This window comes from Rhipicephalus sanguineus, chromosome 3, assembly GCF_013339695.2.
Source record: "Rhipicephalus sanguineus isolate Rsan-2018 chromosome 3, BIME_Rsan_1.4, whole genome shotgun sequence".
NCBI classification, from domain to species: Eukaryota; Metazoa; Arthropoda; class Arachnida; order Ixodida; family Ixodidae; genus Rhipicephalus; species Rhipicephalus sanguineus.
Genome location: NC_051178.1, coordinates 161,308,804 through 161,328,638, shown reverse-complemented (window position 1 = coordinate 161,328,638; position 19,835 = coordinate 161,308,804). Strand labels below are relative to the sequence as shown.

Sequence of the window (19,835 nt, the reverse complement as noted above, 5' to 3'; positions counted from 1 at the left end):
ATAAGAAAAACTGCCTAGCAAACTTTTTAGTTATTGACTTGGGGGAAGTTGTTTATGTGGAAAATTTGTAGGAGGCAACAACTTAAGGCATAGCGTTCTTTTAGAAATTAAAAAAAGTGTAATTTGAGGCATTAGTCAACAAAATTCAAAGCCCCAATCCAGGCGATATCGAAACTGAGCGCGCCGGGGGAGCAGGAAATGAGGCCGCTGCGTAACGTAAGTGATAGACATCCCACGCAAAGAATAGGCGGTCCATTTATGTCACTTTTGTCCACTTGTGTCAAATTGTCGGTCACGTTCTAGGTTATGGCACGATATTTCTGTGACGGTCTTCGAGTACTAAAATACTACCAGTTATACGTCAAACTCCGATATCCTCATAGTATTCTCAGCCGTAGTGACACGGCTCTCGAGACATAAAGCGAGACTTTAACCATTCCCTTGAGCAAGAGTAGAGATAACGTACTAAGAAGTGATAGGTACCGCAATGATACGTACGTCCTGCCAGGCCCGTAGCCAGGGGAGGGGGAGGAGGACAGCCCCCCCCCCCCCGAAATTTTGATGACACACTGTGTTTTATCGAAAATAAATCATGAAAATAGGCGTTTCCCTCGAATTGTTAAGGCTTTCAGTAAGTGCCACCCCCCCCCCTCCCAAAAAAAAAAAAATTCTGGCTAAGGGCCTGCGTCCTGCATTCAGCTCTGTCAACAATATCTCGAAAGAGTTCCAAGAGCCGTGACGGCACATGCGAGCGCCACGTCTTTTCATACATGCAGGTGCAGCGCTAATTTCGATTCCGCGGTTTTCATGTGTTCCTTTGTACACAGGGCGACGTATTCAGGGCGTTCGACTGGCGTGACACACTACGGTGGCAAACGCAGGCTGAATTCAAACATTTTAGAAGCCGATCGGCATACGCCACGAAGAGCGTGCTACCGACCGAAAAAGCGCGCGTCATTCGTTGACATACCAAGGCGCAGAGTTGACATTCGCAGAGTTTGGATACACGTCTTGGGAGCTAAGAATAGCCGCAACTGAAGCGAGTGCGTGGGCGAGGTATACTCACTGCGCCCGAAGGGGCCTCCGCTGGTGCGGGTGCATTAATGCAGAGCCGTCAGTGTGTGTTGGCGCAGTGGGAAAGCGTTCCGGTCGTCAGTTGATCTTAACAAGAACGTGATTAGGCGCGGGCACGGACGGGCCTCTCGCCCTTCCATCGCTTCGCCTGAGCAAAGACGGAAAAAAGGGGAGCGCCGCGGACTACGCGGATCTCATGCTCGTCGTCCACGGCGTATATCCCCGTAGAGGAGCGTCGACGTTTCCGTCACCTACCCAGAGAGCGGCCACTCGTTTCAGCACATACGGAAGTGCGCTCTGACGGATGCAGCTCCTCGTGCTCGACAGATGCGCGGTTTTCTTTTAAGTGGCCCCAACTTTCGTGCTTGTACCGTTAACGTACGCATAAGCAATGCTGCAGTGCGAATGTAAATGGGCGTATCCTCATTTCAGGCTCTTGCTTGGCGCAGGTAATGTGAATTGGATAGTATGACAGCGATGAGCCACACTAACTCTAAAACAAGATACACCTGGGGTTGGTAACGCGTTGACAACTACTAAAGCAATATCTGAGAAGGGAGGGAATGTTCATTAATGCGCACCCCCGAGCCCTGTAACTGGAGGCGCGGAAGTCGGTGCGTTTGGAAATGCGTTCGCGCCGAGTACCACAAGCCGCTGTTTTGAAGTAGCTCGGTTTTACTATTCAGTTTTGTTGGGTTGCCAGCCCATGACAGGTCATCTTAGGGCTTCCCTTCGAGATACGGAAACGCACACTTCGTTCTCTGTAGACGAGCGTCCTGAGTCTGTACGTTGTCTGAACCTTTATGTGAATGGCGTACCCAACTTTGGCGTAACCCTCCCCCCCCCCCCCCGTGCCAGGGGGGTAGGGGGGGTTAAAAGCCACCCCCTTCTAGAATTTTGGAATTGCGCATGCATATATATATACACACTGTTGCGACCGGGTTTTTGGATCAATCCCACCGCTGACTCCCCTATTGAAAATTCATCCACCATGAGGAATGGTGGATTCCACCATCCACCATTATGGTGGATTATGGTGCTGGAAGATGGTGGCACGTGGTGTATGCTGGATGCTGGCGTATGATGGATGCTGGAGAATGACGGAGCGTAAAATGGCTCTACAGCGTCGGCACCGTGCCTAGCCGTCACACATACATAATTGCATAGAAGGCGATGTAGATAGCACTAGTACAAAAAAAAAAGAAAGAAAAAAAAAGACCGGATGCAAAAAAAAAAAAACTTTCCGCCACCGGGAATCGAACGTCTGACCTGCGGATCCCGAGCCGAGTACTTTACCACTACGCCATGCTTTTTTTTTCTTTCTTTATTGCCTATGTACATACATACAGCAGTGAAAACAAATGTATACCGTACAAAGAAAAAAAATAAAAATATATAAAAATGTATTAAAAAAAATATAAAAAAAATATAGTTTGATAAGCTTCTTAAAATTGCTTCATCTGTAGAAGGCTTTCTACTTGATGAAGCCAATCCGGTACATCTTCCTGGACCTTTTGTGTTTCCACAAATGAACATATAGACTCGAAGAAGTATTGTCGAACCGGACGTGCATTAATAGCGAGTTTTAGTATAGGGGGAAACGCTTACGTTAGCGTTAGCGTGCGTCTCAACGCTAACGCTAAAACGGAACGCGCTGCGTGTCAACTGGTGGTCTTTTAGTACAGCGGAAGGCATTCCCGCTAACGCTAACGCAAGCACATACGGCGCCATCTAGACATAAAAACACCAAATGCACCGTAGAATCCACAAAAGCGCCACCAAGTCGAGCTGAAGTCACCACTGTTGCGTCTCCATGTCGCGTTTGCAGAAGTGTTGAGTTCTGACACATTGGTTTCTGTCGACATGCCGCGTTCGAGAATTCTTCAAGACCCCTATTACCTGGCCTTTTTAAGCTGGGACGCATCACGCGTCACATTCATACACTGCCGCGAAAGGCATGAAGGGAAACGAAGCCTGACATATATCTGCTTGACTTGTGGCCGTATCTTGGAAAGAGGTGACTAAAGACAGCGTCGCCATCTCTGCACTGCTACATAAAACATGAGCGAACCTTGCAAGCAAATCTTGCTAAGCCTTCTGCAGCGAAAATCGACTTTATATCTCAAAAACGGAGCAATTTTATCGGCGGTACACGGTTGGCGAAGCCTCATTACTCAAATCTAAATCAAATACGAACATTATTAGGGAATGAATAAGTTTAATAACGCAGGACGACGGCTACAAAGATTCGAAGTGGACGGCTCTCGCTTCAACAGGCACCGCCATCTTGCCCTACGTACGGGATCTGTTGCGTGCGTTAGCGTTGAACGCTATATTCCAGAAATAGCGTTCGTACGTAAGAGCTCGGGCTACGTTTACGTTCTGCTCATGCGCAGTTAGGAGCACGCAACGCTAACGCTAACGCTAAATCCTTGCGTTTGCTGTTATCCGCTATACTAAAACTCGCTAATAGCGAGTTTTAGTATAGCGGGAAACGCTTACGTTAGCGTTAGCGTGCGTCTCAACGCTAACGCTAAAACTGAACGCGGTACGTGTCAACTGGTGGTCTTTTAGTACAGCGGAAGGCATTCCCGCTTACGCTAACGCAAGCACATACGGCGCCATCTAGACATAAAAACACTAAATGCACAGTAGAATCCACAAAAGCGCCACCAAGTCGAGCTGATCCAAAGTCACCACTGTTGCGTCTCCATGTCGCGTTTGCAGAAGTGTTCAGTTCTGACGCATTTGTTTCTGTCGACATGCCGCGTTCGAGAATCCTTCAAGACCCCTATTACCTGGCCTTTTTAAGCTGGGACGCGTCACGCGTCACATTCATGCACTGCCGAGAAAGGCATGAAGGGAAACGACGCATCTGCTTGACTTGTGGCCGTATCTTGGAAAGAGGCGACTAAAGACAGCGTCGCCATCTCTGCGCTGCTACAGAAAACATGAGCGAACCTTGCAAACAAATCTTGCTAAGCCTTCTGCAGCGCAAATCCACTTTCTATCTCCAAAACGGAGCTATTTTATCGGCGGTACATGGTTGGCGAAGCCTCATTACTCAAATCTAAATCAAATGCGACATTATTAGGGAATGAATAAGTTTAGTAATGCAGGACGACGGCTACAAATATTCGAAGTGGACGGCTATCGCTTCAACAGGCACCGCCATCTTGCCCTACGTACGGGATCTCTTGCGTGCGTTAGCGTTGAACGCTACATTCCAGAAATAGCGTTCGTACGTAAGAGCTCGGGCTACGTTTACGTTCTGCTCATGCGCAGTTAGGAGCACGCAACGCTAACGCTAACGCTAAAGCCTTGCGTTTGCTGTTATCCGCTATACTAAAACTCGCTAATATCAGCATGGCGCACCGCCATTCTTGACTGCCATATACTGTGTAGGCCCAGTAACAGGACTAGATCGAATGGTACCCCTTCCTCATTTTCAAACGGGAGAAATCTGATGCCGTAGGCATCGAGGGGCAAATCCTTTTTTAAAGTGCGTTGAAGAGCGTCCCAAAAAAAGACCGCATCCCAGCAGTCAAGAAAAACATGTTCGATTGTCTCCGGCTTCCTGCAGAGTAAACAAAGGTCTCCCCAAGGAACGAATAAGCCCTTTTCTTGCATCCATGTTTTGACAGGCAATGTTGCACTGTGTAATTTGAAGAAAAAGGATTTTACTCCAGGTGTTACCTCCATTTTTTTTACTCGGCTTAAGACATTCTGACCTGGGCCTACACGGTACATTGCCCTATAAAGAGGAACAGGAAGAACTGTATCTACTAGATCTTTGTATAACTTTTTACGGGAAACAGAACAGAGATATTCCAAAGAAAAACGTGTTTTTAAAAAGAGACACGAATTAGCTACTTCTTTCAAGTAACCTCTAACATTTGTTTTCATGTTGCCAGAAGCCACCACGAGTTCCGGCAACACCCTCCCGAGCCTAAGCTGTATAACAGTACGTATGAACGGGTCTCGATTATTTCGGAAGAACATGAACCGGGTAACTAACTGACGCAGATACAAATGACACAGACTAAGGCCACCAGAGCGAACCCGTCTGAAAAGGTTAGTTCTACTTGTTCGCTCCCAAGAAGAATCCCATAAGAAAACAGCAAATATTCGGTGAAGCTTTTGTACATTCACACGCGAACAATGCAGTACTTGAAGCACGTACCAGAGCTTACTAACCAAAAATACGTTACAAAAGGTTGCTCTGGCGAAAATTGATAGATGAAAACCCTTGAATTGCTGAGTTTTTTCTCGCAGTTCAGCGGCTTGACGCCGCCAGTACGGTTCACTGTCACAATAATACTCCAGTGGAACACCTAAGTACCGCACAGGGGTAGTAGTCCATGAAATACCGGCAAAGAAGTCAAGAGTCACAGGCCATTCACCGTGCCAGTAACCCACGCATTTGCTCCAGTTGACCAGACTTCCACTCGTATTGCAATAAAGGTTTACAATTTTAGCGGTTTCAGCGACGCTTTCGTAATCTTTACAAAACACAGCTATATCATCGGCGTAAGCCAGTAACCGTACTTCAGCTTCTTGTAGTTTGTACCCTTTTATGGTACTACTTTCCATGACCTTCCGGCAAAATGACTCTATATAAATTGAAAAAAGAAGAGAAGACAAAGGACAGCCTTGCCGCACAGAACGTTCAACATTGATTCGTTTCCCGATAACTTTGTTGATGATGAGCCGCGTTTTACATCCAGTATATGCCATTCGGACCCCATCGCGAATCACGCTACCAACATTAACATAGTCTAACAAGAGAAGTAGAATGTCATGGGGTACTCGGTCAAACGCTTTTTCTAAATCAATCTGGATCATTGCAATGTGGTCATTTGTGGCATCACAGCATTCCAATACACTTCGTGCCTTATGAATGTTTGTAAATATAGTACGCCCTTTAATTCCGCATGTCTGGTGGTCGCCTACAATATCATGAACAACTGTCTGAAGTCTCCTTGCTAGGACTTTCATCAAAATCTTGTAGTCAATATTCGATAGACTAATTGGCCTGTACGACTTTACGTCACGTAATTTAACTGCGTCTTCAGTTTTCGGAATTAATATAGTATGAGATAACAGAAATGACGGCGGCAGTACTTTTATATCTAATGCTTCGTTAAATACCGCTGCTAGACATGGGGCTATTTCGTGTTTCAACTGTTTATAAAAGGCAGCCGTTAATCCGTCAGGACCTGGAGACTTTCCCAAATGAAGGTCGGTGATTGCTTTTGCCACTTCTGCTTCAGAAAAAGGGAGTTCTAAGTTATCTTTCTTGCAGTCTTCGACCTTCGGCATTAACTTTAGAAATTCTTTTTTAAAACCGTCTACATTTACTTCACTCTTATCGAATAGCTGGCTGTAGTACTCATGGAAAGCATCCTCTATAGATTTCTGTTCACTTGTAATATTACCTCTGTATTGAATGTGCTGTATAGCATTCCGCTGAGCATTTCGTTTTTCAAGACCCAACATTCTTTTGGTCGGCTTTTCACCTGCGGTCATCTTCTCCGCCCGTGCCCTTATCTGCGCACCACGGTATTTTTCCTCTTCTATTTGCTCCAATTTCGACTTTACTGATCTTATATCGTTCATGAATACCCCTGGTGCTTTACTTTCCTCTGCCAGAAGTTCTCTCAAGTGTGAGCGTAGGGTACTTTCGTCTTTACACTTCGCGTGCTTTATTGCACTTGAGCGTTCCAGCGCTTTCAGCTTAATATCTTGTTTAAATTGTTCCCATTTCACTCCGTATTTCTGATCTCCGCTGTCTATGTTTAACAAAGCCTCTCGAACATTGTCCATAAATATCTCATCCTCTAAGAGATTAGAATTAAGTTTCCACATGTCCCAGTTAAATACTTTTCTACTTCTATTTCTTTTGCCTATTACAAATGATACTAAGCAGTGATCAGTAAATGAAATGGGGTGGACGTTGTACTCACTGACAATCGGAACTAATTCCAGTGACACATAGGCCCTGTCTAAGCGCGCATGACTGGAGCCTTGAAAATGTGTATACAGTGTCGGTCCTTTACCAATACACTCTGCCACATCGTCGAGACTATAGTCTGTGATTAAGTTTTTTAAAGCTTCTGTGCTTGAGTCGTTAAAAGCGGTTGTACTTGTTTTATCTCTGGCACGGCAGACACAGTTAAAATCTCCCATTAGGATAACTAAGCGATCACAATCACAATAAGCACGAATTTGGTCAAACATTGCGCTGCGTTCATCAGCTGTAACAGGTGCATATAAAGAAATAACTCGCCAATTAAATGAAAAGAAAGTTAAATCACAAACAACAAACCTTCCAGATGAATCAGAAGTGACATTTTCGACAGTGGCACTTAAACTGTTCCGCACAAAGATCACACACCCTGCCGACCTACCAACTGCACGACTGACGCTGGCGCTGTAGCGTCCGGTGAAACGCTGCAACAGACTCTCGGTGCCGTCCTCGCTCTCCACTTTCGTCTCTTGGACTGCGATAATGTCCAGGTCATGGTCCATGACAAGCCTATAGAGTTGGGTCTGCTTCTTTCTAGAAGCCAGCCCTCGTACGTTGAGCGTCGCTGTTTTCACGGACCCGCTCAGCGACGAGATCGGTGAGCGGGTCCACGCCGAGAGCCCTGCACTTTCACTTGTTGGGCTCTCGTCGTCCAGGGTGGATCCATGGTGTTGACCTCTAGTTTGCGCGGCCGTCGTCGCGTTTGAGCGACGACGACCGTTGTCGGGCAGCGTTTCGTTTCTTTCCTCCACTGACCACCTTCCACTGCACTTCAGACTTCACTTGTGCTTCATCCTCTTGAGCACCATCATCTGAATCGTGCCGGCGTTTTGAAGACGCTACCTCTAAATCCATACTCGAAGTATTCAGATCACCAAGCAAACTTTGCGTTTCTTCTGTTTCTATCCGTAAAGGATGATGTGAAGCCGATTTCAATGGTGTCACAGTAGGCTTGAGCGGCGACGCCGAGATTTCCAGGCGGTTTGCTTGCAGCGGCGCGGCGTCTGCTGCAGGCGCGGGGCGCGTCTGTCCGTTCACTGTTGTACCCTCCGTGGCTACTGCAGTTTCTTTCCTTTGCTCGGCGTTCATGTCGGAGGTTATAGAAAGCTCCTTACTGTTGTTCAACACCGCCGCATCATCCGATGACGTTAGCTTCTGTGGTGTTGCAGGCACCGACGCTTGTTCCGATTCTTCTTCATCCATGATGAGTTCACTCTGTTGAGTCTCAGATTGTCGCCCGGCAGCTCGAGCGTACGAGCGGGTGCACTCATCTCGCTCATGTCCGAAAGAGTGACAGTCGCTGCACCTTGGAACTTTGCAATCGCGTCGCATGTGCCCCGTACTTCGGCACCGCAAGCACAAAGGCGCTCTCCCTGGCACTACGACAAGTGCCATAATGCTTCCAATACGCATTTGATGCGGCAGTTGATCCACAGAAACACCTTCTCGTAGCTGCAAGCGTATCATACGGGTTGTTGATTCTACTCCTTCAAAATCCTCAACCCTCCACCGATCATCGCTCACCTCCTTGACGTCGCCGTACTCATAGAAGGCACGTCGGATAGCTTCCCTTGTAACATCAAACGCCAGCCAGTGCAGCTTCATCTTAACTTCTTGACGTGTCGGGTCGATGACAAGGCACACCCGGTTTTTAACTTTCAGGACGCCTGCTTCTGTTAGCTTTTTCTTCGCTTCGTCAGTCTTCATGTTCAATAACCACACGTGCGACATCTGATATGCCCCAATGCCACTCACTTGCTGTATCACAGCCAAGTCTTTGAGGGGTTTCCTGAAGTCGTCGATGCGATATGGTCGACCACTGACGTCGCAGTGTAGTGCAACTGCTCGTTTCATCGCTTCTCCTGATGGCAACGAAGGCAGAATAATCCTGTATTCTTTTGGAACGAGAGGAGACGCTGTACCGCGGCCGGCGTCGACCGCTGTCGCTGCTCGGGGCGAGCTATCCATCCTGCGTCCGCACCGATCGGCGTCCAGAAGCAGAATGACCACTACGCCATGCTCACAGTTGCTTAACGGCTTGCAAAATGACTAGTGAACATACTAATACACCGTTTGACTTCAGCTTTGTATGTCTCATACTGGAGACAGACGCGCTCTTCACATCCTACTAAAATTTGCGTAGTTATTAAACGCAATTGTGCGGACACCGTACACAAGAAAAAAATGCTTCATTTAGGTTAGCCGGTGCCACAGGTGTGCTGTAAAGTCATTCGTACTCACCGGAATCGTGTATACTGAAACCAGAAGCGCCGATAACACGTAGACGTACTCGGTCGCTACGCTATGCCTAACCTTTGGTGGCAATCATGGTGGTAGAATATGATGGTGGTAGTCATACTTGGTGGGGCTTATCTGGACGCAGGCCGAAGGTAAAAGTTTGTGTATTTTAGCTTTGCATGCATTTTCACTATTACCTTAAAGTGCCGCTGAGGTAAGTGAGTGTGCAAGAATTGCCAGAGTTGCGTTTCAAGTTTGGCGGTATCAAGCGGAAGCTGTTTTCTGGTCTCCCCGCTGGAAGGACTGATTTACTTCTCGGCAAATGCGCGGCTGTTGACACCGACACTTCTAGACTTGTAAACATCAAAATGCAGCAGCAGATCGCGGATGTAAACCTGATAAGTACGTGCGTAAAATGTAAACATTCACGGCTGCTGTGCTCCAGAAACCTTGTGGCGGTTATTGGCGCCGCATGAACAAAAAAATAGTGCTGGAAAGCCTAATGATCGGTGTTGGCTTCTTTGAACTGCATATATTTCTGCACATTCAAGAGGAAAACGTTAGAACTGACAGCGACTTCACATATTATAATGTCACGTTCACTTCCACCATGCCAACGTCATCCACCATGCTTCCATCCTGCCACCATCATCCAGCTTGTTCACCAAGTCATCCACCAAAACATGTTTTGCTCGCCACCATCAGCCAGCATTTTCCGCTTAACACCAAAAGAAGCTCGCCACCACCACCACCATCTGCCACCATTTTTTCCACTCTCGCCATCATCAGCCATCATGACCACCACAGCTTCCACCACATCCACTATTCTTTCCACCTTGTCCACTATTGCTTCCACCATGTCCACCAAGATTTCCAGCATCCACCAACCCACGATTTTCAATAGGGTCCAGTTGTCGTGCCGGTGTATTTGGATCCGTCCCTTCTCGACAACCATGCTGCTGCTACGAGAGGGCAGCGTCGTACCCGGACTCCGTTTGGTAGCGTAGTCGAGTCTCCGGGTTGAGGAACTGATACTAGCAAGTTGGGAAAATAACAAGTTTACTGGCACTTTTTGAACACTCAATTACATCGTTACAAGGAAAGAGTTCAGTGACGAGCGAATTGGATGAGCCTGTTACCGAGAGCTCAGAGCCCCATTTCTCACTCAGCACCGTCGTTTTAACCCCTCAGTTTGGCTCCTCCCTCTTGATGACCACCAATCACACACACGACACCTCCCACCATGGCACAGTCCATTTCACTGTCGCGGAGGGGTCATGGCACACTTGAAGCGGCACGAGTCCGGCGGTTGTCGGCACGCAGGTGGGGAGAAGCAGAACAGGTTCCTCGTGCTTGCCCATGCAGATCTTTTCCCGACGCAGCGAAAGGGTGGCGGAGACTCCCGTCCAAACATACCCGTCAGGTGGCTTCGGCAGCGTACCAAGCCAAGCCCAGGTGGTCCATTGTCTCCGGCATCGCCGTCCCAGACTTTGAGGCCGAGATTCTGCCCATTGTTGGCCACTCGCCGTCCCAGGAATTTCGTTTCCAGGAAGGATACAGGTGTTCTAGCAGCGTGAGAACGCCTCGTCCGCCGATTCTCTTGGTCAGTGCTTCGCCACCGACAGCCGGTCATAACAGCCTCCTCCCTCGCCAGTGGAGAAACGGAGGGTAGCAGCCATCGCTGCTGCTCGAAGGGTCGACTAAATTCGCCACCGTTGAATGTCCAAAGCTCGTCTTCGCTTGAAGCATTGTCTGGTCAGTTGCAACCCAAATTCAGCGGCCTCTCTGAAACTCAACCACATGCAGAGCAAGCACTCGGCCGCCTCCGAGCAAACCAGGCCAAAAGAGGGTTGGTAAACAAATTTTCATTATTAGCTTTATACGAAAAGCTGACACTCAAAACTCTCAGGACTCACTTATGCTGAGAAGCCAAACGTGCTAAATTACTCAAACAATCAAATAGTTGCACAAAAAAAAAACTCATATATCAATTTCAAGACATTGGGAAGAGCACCCCAGACTCGCTTAGAAAGAGCGGCTAAGCGCGTCAGCGTTTCCACTCAAATTTTGCCCTTCTTATCCTTAATGTCGAAAAGATATTACCTAAAAATCAAGCTCCACCTCAGAAGGCGACTGTTCTTTGATGTCGCAGTTTGCAGCCCGGCAAGGGGATAACGATCCGTATCTACGCTGAATTTGACGCCTCTGAGATAACACTGCATCTAATGAATGGCCCACACAATGCAAGCGCACTCCCTTTCTGAAGCGCAGTACGCCATCTCTCGAGAACTCAATTTTCGGCTCAAGTAGAGCACGGGATGTTCATTACCTTCGTCATCCCTCTAAGATTGAACGGCACCTAGGCCTCGATCGTTCACATAACTCTGGGTCGAAATCCTGAGCTCGCAAAACCGGACGGTTAATCAGTACCGCCTTCACGCTTAAGAAGGCAGCTTCCTTCTTTTCATCTTAGACTACCTTCGCCTGTTCTATCCCGCGAAGAACATCGGTCAAGGGGTGGCCAACGATGAATAAACTCCCGATGCAAAGACTGCATTCCAGCGAGCCCCAAAACGCCCCTTCGTCCTTCTTTGTTTTGGGCCGTGGATAGTCTGCTACTCCTGAGCTCTTAAGCTCATTAGGTTTCCTAAAACCTAGGCCTACGCCGTGACCTAAATAGTCTACGATTGCTCTTTAAAACCGACCTTCTCATCCTTTACAGTCAGAACCCCAACGAAAGGTTCGACCGCGTCTCATTCCCCTGAACGATCGCTAACATCTCAACGTCAGGAAAAGCTTAATGATCCGCTCCAGTGATCACCTGATAACTTATTCCTTCACAAGAAAAAGAACAAAACATAACGGGATAAACACTGTCTTCTAACAGGTTCATTCTGTTAAAGCTACTTGCCCATGCCAACGCCTCTGATAAAAACCACTGTGCTCTCCTGAGCGCCTCAATTACTCTCAATCCTATAGCGTTGCAAAAGACAAAGTACAACTAACCCTTCACCTAATCCCTCTAAGTTCTTCTAAAACCTGATCCTTACGTTACATTACAACGCACATTGTACAACAACAACAAAAAAAATAACCCCAGGTGCAATACACTTCAAAAGCACCTCAAACATTTGCATTGGTTTTATGCTAAAACCTTGCACCAAATGCCTGTCAATTCCGATAGCGCGTAACGAAAACTGCACCGCTCAGTGCCAAACTCATTTCGGAAACTGATGCAGATATCTCTCCTCAAATGCTTATTCACCCCAAATCGACATGTGAGTGAACGCATACGATATCGCACATAACCTTTCAAAACTACAAAAATTAGTTTTCGCACTAAAAACACCTTCATCCTAATGATTAAAAGAAAACTTCGATGCTCTCTTCAGCCCTTTACCACTGCGCGGTTTTTCTTCTTAAACCTTTACACCGCATCTCATAACACACAAAAATAAACTGGCTGAATTCTACATTCCTAACAAAACAATAAGTAACCCTAGTTTGCACGCACCTGCAAAATTACTCGAACTGACCGTTCCCCTTTTCTCAATTAGATTCGCTTGAATCGTACCCGATGGGGCCGCGGTCCAGCCGACTTTCTAGCTCGCCAGAGGCTACAACATGCACGAGCCAACAGCGGCATTCTACAGTCACGCTTCATTCGGCACTTCGGCCGGCTCCCTTCTGGAAGGCGAATGGAATGCCAGAAACGGGGGGGGGGAACCCTGTCCATTCTCCCTTTGTGCTCGCCTCCGCGCGGTGCTTTGTTACCCGCCGTACACTGGTCTTTCGACTTTGACCCAGGTGCTTTCCCGAAACTGACAATCTCAACCTCGCCTTCCGTCGTGGGAGCGCACCTTGCTTTCTCCCTCTGCGCCCCTCTCGCTGCTTGCGGCTGAATGAACTCCTCAATTTACGTTTCCGCAAACTGTCCTGTGGCCTACCCTTTTGTCTTCTTCGCGCCGGGTTGGGACCTTTCTTAAGCTTACTCTGTGCCGAATGCTTCCGCCGCTTTCTTTTTCTGCGTTTTCGGCAAACATCCTTGACCTCGACGCCTTCATCCTCACTTCGGGTTGCGACCTGCGGAGCCATGCAGCTCGTTGGTGTTTCCGCTACACCTTCTATCTCGCTCACACCTCTTGAATTCTCCGCCGCGTCGGACTGTCGGGCCAAATTATCTGCGTCAGCGCTGATAAAATCTAAATCTGGGCCCTCACCGACGGTATTGCCTAACCCTTGAAGCGTCGCGTCCTTGCTATGGTTAGCCAGCACGCTAACCGTGTTTACGTTTGACGATTCCGGAACGTCCCTTCGAGGCACGAGGAAGGTTTCCAGTTCCTCCTCGAGCCCATTGGGGCGGCTGGTACCAACCTCGTCCACGAATGGAACGTCCTCCGGAATTGTCCCTCCGGCCAAGGCCTCATTCTCAACCTGCTCCGCTTTCATCCTCTCTTGAAACAGCGGGCCTTTCTCTGGCGCGATCTCGCAAACGGCGACCTGTCGCTCGTTGTTCTCAGGAGAAGGATCCCTTTGCATACCATTATTGCTTTCCTCTCTCCTAGCTGAAGTTCCGAATCTCCGGAACAAAGATGCCTTAATTATATCGTAATTGTCCGCGTCCTTCTCACTGAGTCGCACAACAACCTCAACTGCCTCACTGGGCAGAACTGACATTAACCCCTGAGACCAAGTGTCTCGCTCAAAAGACAGCTCTTCACACATTTGCTCAAATTCTGCAAGATATAGGCCGATATCCCCTGATACCACATATGGCTGCATATACCTTGACATCTTGAACTCTGCCTTCCTGTTGAGAAGAGGTACCACTCGCTGGGGACAACTGCCCGACCTCTTACTCAACTCCAGGAGTTCTACCTTGACTTCCAGTTTGCGAAGCTCAATCTCGCGCTCACGCCACCTTTCCTCTCTTTCACGCTCACGTTCTGCGCGGCGTTCCTCTCTTTCCCAGTGTCTGAGCCGCTCTTCCTTATTTTGGTTGGCGTATTCCCATTCTTCACAGAGCTCCTCATCATCGACCCCCAAATCAATGATTGCCTGTATTATTAAGGATTTTCCTGCCAAACCCTTTGTATCGATCCCCAATTCCTTACACAACAGCAACAAGTCCGGCTCCTGCAGCTTCTGTAAATCCATGATCGTCCCGAGTGCCCGCTACTTCCAAAACAACTATCCGAGAGTACGGAACCTTGAGTCTCTCGGCAAAGTTATCTACCAGTTCTAAAACCCTCGTTTAGAAGCTGGTCCACATTAAAGGAAAAGCCAAGCACTCACCCACACGTGATCGATGTCTCGAGACAGCTGCATTCCCTTAGGCCGACTGTTGTTGTCGCTTGTAGCTTCAGATCCCAGCGCTGATCACCAGTTGTTGCGACCGGGTTTTTGGATCAATCCCACCGCTGACTCCAGTTGTCGTGCCGGTGTATTTGGATCCGTCCCTTCTCGACAACCATGCTGTTGCTACGAGAGGGCAGCGTCGTACCCGGACTCCGTTTGGTAGCGTAGTCGAGTCTCCGGGTTGAGGAACTGATACTAGCAAGTTGGGAAAACAATAACAAGTTTACTGGCACTTTTTGAACACTCAATTACATCGTTACAAGGAAAGAGTTCAGTGACGAGCGAATTGGATGAGCCTGTTACCGAGGGCTCAGAGCCCCATTTCTCACTCAGCACCGTCGTTTTAACCCCTCAGTTTGGCTCCTCCCTCTTGATGACCACCAATCGCACACACGACACCTCCCACCATGGCACAGTCCATTTCACTGTCGCGGAGGGGTCATGGCACACTTGAAGCGGCAAGAGTCCGGCGGTTGTCGGCACGCAGGTGGGGAGAAGCAGAACAGGTTCCTCGTGCTTGCCCATGCAGATCTTTTCCCGACGCAGCGAAAGGGTGGCGGAGACTCCCGTCCAAACATACCCGTCAGGTGGCTTCGGCAGCGTACCAAGCCAAGCCCAGGTGGTCCATTGTCTCCGGCATCGCCGTCCCAGACTTTGAGGCCGAGATTCTGCCCATTGTTGGTCACTCGCCGTCCCAGGAATTTCGTTTCCAGGAAGGATACAGGTGTTCTAGCAGCGTGAGAACGCCTCGTCCGCCGATTCTCTTGGTCAGTGCTTCGCCACCGACAGCCGGTCATAACAACACGCACACATACAAACGAGCATACGAACGTGCATTAAGTCTAGTGAAACCTCCTCCCCCGCCACCCCCGGAAAAATTTTGACTACTCCTCTGGTACCCAAACCAAATCAGCGGCAAATATCAAGCACAGTCGACATCATTGTGAAAAGGAACACGTGAGCGCACGGAAATTAATGTTGGCGGCCCCGTGTTGCGCAGCGCGGTTTAAATACCAAAAGACAGGAGAAGCATACCGTTTCATCTTCTCCTTGCGTTCCCGTATCAAACGTTTCTGTTTTGTTAATTCTTCCTGTTGCATGCCAACGAATCAGTGCTTTTTTTTATTTTAGCTTCATATCGACGGATTGTATCTGTGCCAGTTTCGGAAGAATTTCGTTTAATTTGTGAACATGGAAGGTATCATGATTGTCCCTATCAGATTACTTAGTTTTTCTCTGCTCCATTGTGCTTTGGTTGCAGTGGTCCAAGCAGCAAGAGGAACGCCGTCATTCTTTCCTTATCTTAGCCCAGCCGATCGCTTGTAGGCATGCAATGGAGAGCCACAAATATTCCACCCTGACAGCGCATTCTTCTTTCTTTCTTTCTTTCTTCTTTCTTCTTTCTTTTCTTTCTTTCTTTCCTTCCTTTCTTCTTTCTTTCTTTCTTTCTTTTTCCTCCAGTGTAGAAGTAGCAAGCCGGACATGCGTCTGGCTGACCTCTCCGCCTTTCCATCCTTCTCCTCCTCCTCTCACTGTAGTTATCTTTTCACATCTCATCGCCGCCTTGATCAACCTGTGAAAAACGAAGCCTTGCCACGTTATCATGTGTTTCATTCCTGTACACTTGTTCGTCATTGCATGCTTAATAGCAATGTTTTATTATTCGTATAACTGTAAGATACACGGGTACTGATTGTATTCAGAAGCTATAGGCCCGCCCGCGTATATAGGTGAACCTAAAGCATCTTTAAAGTAGCGTTGCCACACAAATTGTGCGCACGACTGGCCCCTCTGTTTACCGAACAGCACTGTATTCTAAGTACTCTAAGTGCATAAGGCCGCCTCCTGGAAGCACGGTTTTAGGACTCGCGTATTAAATTTCCGTGAGCCGATTTGGCGTATGCATACCGATGATAGGCAGACCAGAGATTTGTTACAGTAGCTAAGCTGCAGCTTTCCCTTAATTTCCAAAGAACTCTTTGTCAACATAGGAATGAACATATTGCGCACTAAATCAACATCCACGCACAGAAGACGACGAACGCTAAAGGGGAAAGAGTGCGCAATATGTTTATATACTTGAAGGTCACCAATTCTTTCCCAACGCCACGTCGTTTCGGAAGAGTAAGCTAAATTTTGTACATAATAGTTAAGCATGAAAGGCTGCCTTTTACAGACACTGTGTTAAACAAGCGCGGAAAGTGTTCAAACCGCTCAAACTGCAACTATTAATATTATTTCCTGGGTTTTTACCTGCCGAAACCACGATATGATTATGAGGCACGCCGTAGTAGAGGACTCCGGAAATTTGGACCATCTGGTTTAGGCTACAACATCATCAAAGCATTAGCACCATAAATTAAACGACGCACCTAGTATCGATCCAGCTACGGGAAATAAGTGACCACCCTACTCGACACTGCTTTTCCTCCTTGAAACGCCGAACAGCGCGCAGCCATCGCTGGCGACGGCAGCGCGCTCGCGCGCGCGACGGCGACAAGCGCATCGCCGAGTGGTTCCGAGCGCTTGCCCTGTCTTCATCTTTTTCTCGTGCTGTTTATTGGGCTATGGTCTCTGAAGTACAGGAGCGCTTGATATCTTCCTCGCCAGGTGCTGCAACACTAGCAGCCGTTCCCATTTTGTTCTCGTGTACCTGTCCAACCTGCAAACGCCCAAGTATGCGAACATACAAAAAGTACTGAGAACGATTACCTATAAGGCGATAGCTCAGGCCATGTGGCTGTGTCTTTGGGGTGAGTTACAGCCGCAGACGCGTGGACCCTGATGTTGATCGGACAGCGAGAGACCGACGCTCACTACACCGGACGAGCTGCAGCGACACAGCCTGTACAATGTCGCAGCTTTGCAAGCCACCTATCTCTATTTTTTCTCACGCGACACAGCTAGGGCAATTTATGGCGTCGAATAAAGAAACCTGGAGATGAACATTGTCGCGCAGCTGACGTTTACACGGAGCTCGTTGTAACACAGGCAGACTGCGTGCACCAGAAGTTTAGTGACGTAAGCACTGAACAAATCCAATCAGATCGGTCGCCGGTGCTACGTATAATGGAATAATTCTACGTAGAATCGAAACGGGAAATTGAAAACTCGTTCGGCTGAGCCGCTGCGATCTGTAGCGATTCGCAATAGTTTAAACTCTTGTAACAAATTATACACTTGACGGCCGAGAGCTTAATTGGTCTACAAACGGATCCTCAATGCTTGGCTTTACCGGCTCATTGTGTTTGTGCAAAATCACCACAACAGTTCAGAGTTCCCCTTAACGTTCACTGACATCTCACAGTACTCGGGATTCTATAGCAGTTTCGCCTTCATCGAAATTCGACCGCCGCGGCCGTTGTCGAACCCGGGACTTCGGCTTAGCAGCCGACCACGCAAACTGCAATTGATACGCGTGTCGACTTTAAAGTGTACAGGTGTTTGTAGGGAGCCCACTCAATGGGAAGCTAGGTTGAGTCCGTCCGAGTGAGACTTGTCATATCTTTTCTCTCCGTGCCACCGCTAACCAGAACAGTAGTCACTGAATAGTTTCAGTTGCGGGACGGACTCGCGGCCCACGCTCTAAGCCCACGTGCTGCAGTACAGGCGACCGAAAGGGCGTGCGAAAGGTTGCACGACTAATACCTTCTGTAGTGCACTTAGTGACCCGACCTTCTGGCGTGCCATCCGTATTAGGCCGAGCCCCGTCTTCAGAACGACATGCACCCCCATCCATCTTTTTATTTCGAAGGCGTAAAACAGGAACCGAGTCGCTTCTCAGTTGCAGCTGATCTGAGCCGACACCTCGGAGAAGCGGTCCTCATCAGTTCGCCCTTCCCCTCATGTTTATAAATAAGCCGCGCGACGTTTTTTCCCCGCCACGAGCTGACCCGGATGTCGGGCCGAGCGTGACGTGTGTGTCACCGCGCGCCGTAGTCTGGTTCTCACAGCAGGGGCGCACCGGGTTTTCGGGCCACGAAGCGCCAGATTCTCGGACATAATACAACTACCATTCGCTACTTTCGTCAAGCTCAATCCCTCGAGATAAAGCACACGCGCTGCCTGGTTTCCTCTTCCACGTAATATATAAATGTCAATGTACCACGTCATATTTACACTACCACATGAATTGCATGAGACAGATTATCACTTTCTTCTACATGACATCAGAGGCTATTCGAAAGACTTACCTGCAAGAGCTGTGACCCTGCTGCCTCAACAGACAGATCGTAGGATCAGTCAGAATGTACGTACATATTCTACCTCATAGTGGAATCCTCATCATCATAATGGAATCCTATCCTCATCGGTGGAATACAACATAACTTTACAAACTGTATGTCAGCATATCCACCACTCGATACCGCTCATTTTCCATGTGTGCGTTTGTTACAAACAAATAAGCGCTTTAAGCGTAAGGCTTTCGCCAATATCAATGATTTCATTGCTGATGTATTCGAATGAACCATTTATCAAGTATGAATAAGCATTCCAAACATTATTCACAGCGAGCACGCTTTGGAAACGTTTCTTTAGCAGTTAGCACATGAGCAACACTGCTGTCCAGAGCGCGAAAGCGATGCGCTTCCGAGATCCTTGGCGCCGCCTGCCGGAGGTAGTTGATTCCGAGCCAGCGCTGCCACGTGGATACCGCATCGGCACTTTCGGTAGAAGCCGTGTGTCTACTCGGCGCCCCTATGCCCATGCATCGTGCCAAATGGCGCGACTCATGCGCGTGCGGGTTTTGCTTCCATAGGCGCTTTGCAAACCTCGTTTGATATTACCAAGTAATGACAGAAGAGGAGGCCTTTGCTAGTTTTCAATGTGATGCAGCGTTATAGATATTAAGTTAGTTTTGCATCTTTTTCTTTCCTTGCCTAAAATCTGAAATACACGTCATGCCACAGTGGGGGACTCCAGATTAATTCCATCACGCGGAGGTTTGGGAATAAAAATGCGTTAGGGTGTTCGCAATTCGGCCTTATCTAAGCGTTGCCGTCACGGCTTGGATCCGCAACTTTGAGATTACAAGGATAATGTCACATCAACTACGCTCCCGCTGCAGGTGTGATACGTCGCCACAGATTCGTGCTGTTGCTTCCGCCTATTAAGAATTTGTTCTTTATTAGGTGCC

The 19,835-nt window shown here is 48.2% G+C and overlaps 2 protein-coding genes across 2 annotated transcripts in view; both read right to left on the bottom strand.

The window, feature by feature from the left end:
* Window positions 1-7,605, bottom strand: part of LOC119386035 (uncharacterized) — a 46,312-nt gene extending 38,707 nt beyond the window's left edge. Inside the window, exon 1 of the mRNA XM_049414203.1 lies at window positions 7,501-7,605. Coding sequence (XP_049270160.1) covers window positions 7,501-7,605 — 105 coding nt within the window. The remainder of the gene's footprint in view (window positions 1-7,500) is intronic.
* A 175-nt stretch (window positions 7,606-7,780) lies between these two features.
* On the bottom strand, window positions 7,781-9,106 carry LOC125757889 (uncharacterized). Its single transcript, XM_049414202.1, has one exon. The coding sequence runs from the start codon at window positions 9,068-9,070 to the stop codon at window positions 7,781-7,783; it is 1,290 nt and encodes a 429-aa protein (XP_049270159.1). The 5' UTR covers window positions 9,071-9,106.
* Window positions 9,107-19,835: the final 10,729 nt, after the last annotated feature.